Source organism: Hemibagrus wyckioides, linkage group LG12 (genome assembly GCF_019097595.1).
Source record: "Hemibagrus wyckioides isolate EC202008001 linkage group LG12, SWU_Hwy_1.0, whole genome shotgun sequence".
Taxonomy (NCBI): domain Eukaryota; kingdom Metazoa; phylum Chordata; class Actinopteri; order Siluriformes; family Bagridae; genus Hemibagrus; species Hemibagrus wyckioides.
This window is the reverse complement of record NC_080721.1, coordinates 15,639,837-15,643,549: the sequence shown is the minus strand read 5'-3', so window position 1 is coordinate 15,643,549 and position 3,713 is coordinate 15,639,837. Positions and strand designations below refer to the sequence as shown.

Here is a 3,713-nt window from a genome sequence, read left to right as displayed (position 1 = left end):
TCTCCCCACTCTCTCTATACTCCTGCCCTCCATCTCCTCAAGGCTTGTTCCCTCCTGCCCCTACATCTCCACACAGCCCCAATCATCCTGCTCTCTTTCCATCAAAGTCTGTCTCTCTCCTCCATTCAGCTCTCTCTCCTTCTTCTCCTCTCTCTCCTACTTCTTCCATTGCTCTCTCCATCTCTCCCTCCATCCCTGCTCTTGCTTCCTGTATTCCCCAGACACTACATGAAGAATACAGCTCCCTCTAATTATGTATCTGTGATAAAAAAAATAATAATAATAAAAAAATAATAATACTGATACTAGTTAAATATGGAGATTTTATATGTATAATTCACACATTCATGCGAAATTTGAACAATTAAGAGTGATGTTATTGCATTTCATATGAATAAAGTTATGATAACTTATGATCACTTGAGTTATGAGCACTGCTTGACTTGGCTTATAAAAGATTTGGAATACCAGCTCATTATAATTAATAAAAAAAAAATTCTGGTATTAATATTCAGGTCGACAAAATGCGAGCTTTCAAATTCAGGTCGAAAAAAATTCAGGCCTTAACATTGGGTTATTATGTGGCCGAGAATTGCAAAACAAAATAACAAAACCAAAAACATAACAACAATTCAGACAAAACGGAAAAGGTAGGTATAGATTGTGAATGGAATTCTTAACACTGATTGGATTGCAGTTTACTTCGTGAGGAATCAGCTGCTGATTGGAACGCAGCTCTTGTAATTAACCTGCAGTGGAGAAAAGACTCTGAGTAAGATTGTGCAGGAATTGGGGGCTGTGAAGACACTGGACCAAGGGGTAAGTTAAATTAGTTTTATTAATTAACAGGGCAGTATGAGTTATTTTAGTGTACTGTTATTTTCTTTGTCTTTTTTGTGTCTTCGGCACAATGGTAGTCCATTTGTGAAGTTATGCGCTTTTTTTTAGACTAATATTAGATTATATATGTTATAAGAAAAAGAAGTGTGAATGTATGCATAAAGAGAAAGCCTCAGTGTAGGTTGTAGAGATCATGTTGACAAGGCTGGCGATGTTAGAGGCTTGACAGGCTTGATTGTAGAGCAGATCTTTGGAGAAGAGCTTTGCATTGTAGGAAAGTTTCTGTGTCTTCTCAGATGTGGAGACAAAATCTTTAAGGGTTTTGGTCAGACTGATTTTCACAATGTTGGACACCATCTGAAAGAAGCGCACCATCTTCTCCCACTGCTCCTTCACTCTCCCCATGGCATCCATACCCTTAACCAGCATTTGTATAGTGGTGTTAAAATCTATCTCTTTGACCTCACAGTTCCTCATGGTGATCAGGATTTCAGTCAGCTCCTCTTGGTTCTTCTCCATGTTCTCTACACTCTTCTCATACATCTCTCTGGTCTTGTCCAGTTGAGCACGGCTCTGCTCTATGCGGAACCTGGCATTCTCTGATGCCCTTTCTGAAGCTTTCCCAGATTTACTTTCTTCTTTGTACATCATTGGTGGTTTGGGAGTCAGAGCAGGAGAATTTGTAACAGCTTTACTTTTGCTGTCGAAACTGCGAGCTGATTCATTCAGTTTTCTGATCATTTCAATCAACTCCTTTGTTTTGGCTTCATCACATTTCTCCTCTGGTGCATACTTTGCTATTTCTTCACAGATCTCAATGCCTTTGTTACATAGGTTTAGAGCTTCCTCTTTTGCTTTACAATTTGGGCTTCTATTTAAACTCTCCCTGATTCGTTTGAACTGATCTGCCTGGAATTTTGTTTTTGTAATTTTGTGTTTTTGATCATACAGATCTTTCCAGTTGATTGTCTTGTCCTTCACAAACTCTTGAAGTTCCTCTGTGCATCTCAGGATTTCTGCAGATTTACTATAAATATTAATTTCATCAAAGCAATCAGCATCAGATTCTTGACCTTTTAACTGAGTTCCTTTAGAAGACTTCTGTGTCAATACTTCAGATCCTATGGATGTTATTCCATGAATCAGAGTTGTGATGCCTTCAGTTATGCCTTCAACCAAATCCATCCCTATCATGTCCCATCCACTGGGTAATGAATCCATTGCACTCTTGTATGTTTCATGTGCTTCGCTCAGTTGCTTTTCCATATCCTTCATTGTCTTCTCTGAGCGTTTAGCAGCTTCTTCTGATGATACTTTTCTAATCTTCATCTCTTCCAGTTTCTTCTTGATAGCATCCAGCTCCTCTCCATAAAAGTGCTCAGCATTTACACATGCTTCCAGCAGTTCTTGGATAATGTTGATGACATCTTCAAAATGTTTTTCTGTTGAACTGGCCAGCTCAAGACAGTCATCTGCAATGACACGGATGTTCTCCAGCTGGTCAGGGAGGTGGGCTTCAACAACCTCATCATTGCCTTGGAACAGGATCTTCACAGCCGTCTTCATGTAATCTGGATCTGATCCATGTTCTTATGGGCCTCGTTAAAAGCCCACCAGCCTGAGTTACACACCTGCATGAGGCAGGCACGAAATGACTCTGGGTATCTGATGAACTTGTAGCCATCTTTAGGTGGGTTCTTGTTGATGGAGAAATCAGTTTTGGAGGAGATGAAGACCAGCTCTCCCAGGATGGCTATGGAGAGTGGAGCAGGAGTCAGATACTCCTCCCAGTTAGCATACGGCTGCATCACAAGCTTGGTTTGGGTTCTCATCTCCTCGGCTGTGTTGAGGCCTTGATTTTTCTTTGTAATTTGAAAAGCCATCACTTCCTTGATCTGACTGAAAACAAAGTAAGATTAATGAATGAGATATGATTAACGGTTTCCTGATAATTACATTTAATGAAAACACTGGCATTAGATTGAATATGTGAATACTTTAGATTGACTGACTTTAGTAGTCAGGACTACTTTTGGACTAGTTTGGGGGATGGGCCTTAATAACAGGTTTTCACTTTTGTGTTACATTTACTGCTTTAAGAAAATTTTATTATCCTTCCCTCAAGATAATAACAATCAGGTATTGAATAACAGCACTTGCACAGCTTGTCCTCATGCCCACATACCTGTATGTATGTAAAAGTCTTGATAATATACTCACAATAAAATAAAAAAAAATACTGTAAATAAATTTAAAACAAATTTAAAAAAAAAAATCCAATTTAGATAAGTTTAGACCCTTTATTCATTACTTGGTAGTATGCATACAGCAATTGGTGCTAATTCTGGTTTCAAGCTTCTAGAATATCTAGATCATCTAAAGTTCAATCAGACTCATTGCCCAGCATCTCATATCTGCCATCTTCAGCTCTTTTCATTGATGTTATTGATTCAAGCCTGGGCTTTTCTCAGGTAATCAAATGTACTGATGTCTTATGTCAATTATAATAATTTTTCACTTTTTATAAAGAATAATTGTTATTAGAGCAATTACTGTATATGTGAGTGGATTGGTTGTATTATGGCATCCATCCTCGAAGGGTGATTATATGGTTGGGGGTTGGAATTGGTATTTTATCTGCACCTTTGCACATGGCTGAATAGTCCACTTTTGGAATGGCAGTCTCGATGCCAACTCCTGCACCCAAAGGGTGACCATAAGCGTAAGCTGCTGGTGCATATTGTTTCAGCCTTTTCACTTTTCATACATGCTAAATGCCATGACTGACTGCAAGGCACCAAGCGGAGTGGTTGTCTGCACTATTTTAACACATGTTGATGTTAGACAGCTTCAAGTTTTTTGTTTTGCAAATG

The 3,713-nt window shown here is 38.8% G+C and overlaps 1 protein-coding gene and 1 pseudogene across 1 annotated transcript in view; one reads left to right on the top strand and one right to left on the bottom strand.

Annotated features, from left to right (window-relative positions):
* The window catches only part of LOC131362624 (germ cell-specific gene 1-like protein), a 7,246-nt gene extending 6,470 nt beyond the window's left edge, over window positions 1-776 (top strand). The window contains exons 4-5 of the mRNA XM_058404779.1: window positions 1-106; window positions 698-776. The exon at window positions 1-106 is cut by the window's left edge and continues 191 nt beyond it. Of these exons, the coding sequence (XP_058260762.1) occupies window positions 1-106; window positions 698-776 (185 nt within the window). The remainder of the gene's footprint in view (window positions 107-697) is intronic.
* Window positions 777-969: 193 nt separating this feature from the next.
* Window positions 970-2,723, bottom strand: LOC131362623 (uncharacterized; annotated as a pseudogene).
* Between the last annotated feature and the right edge of the window lie 990 nt (window positions 2,724-3,713).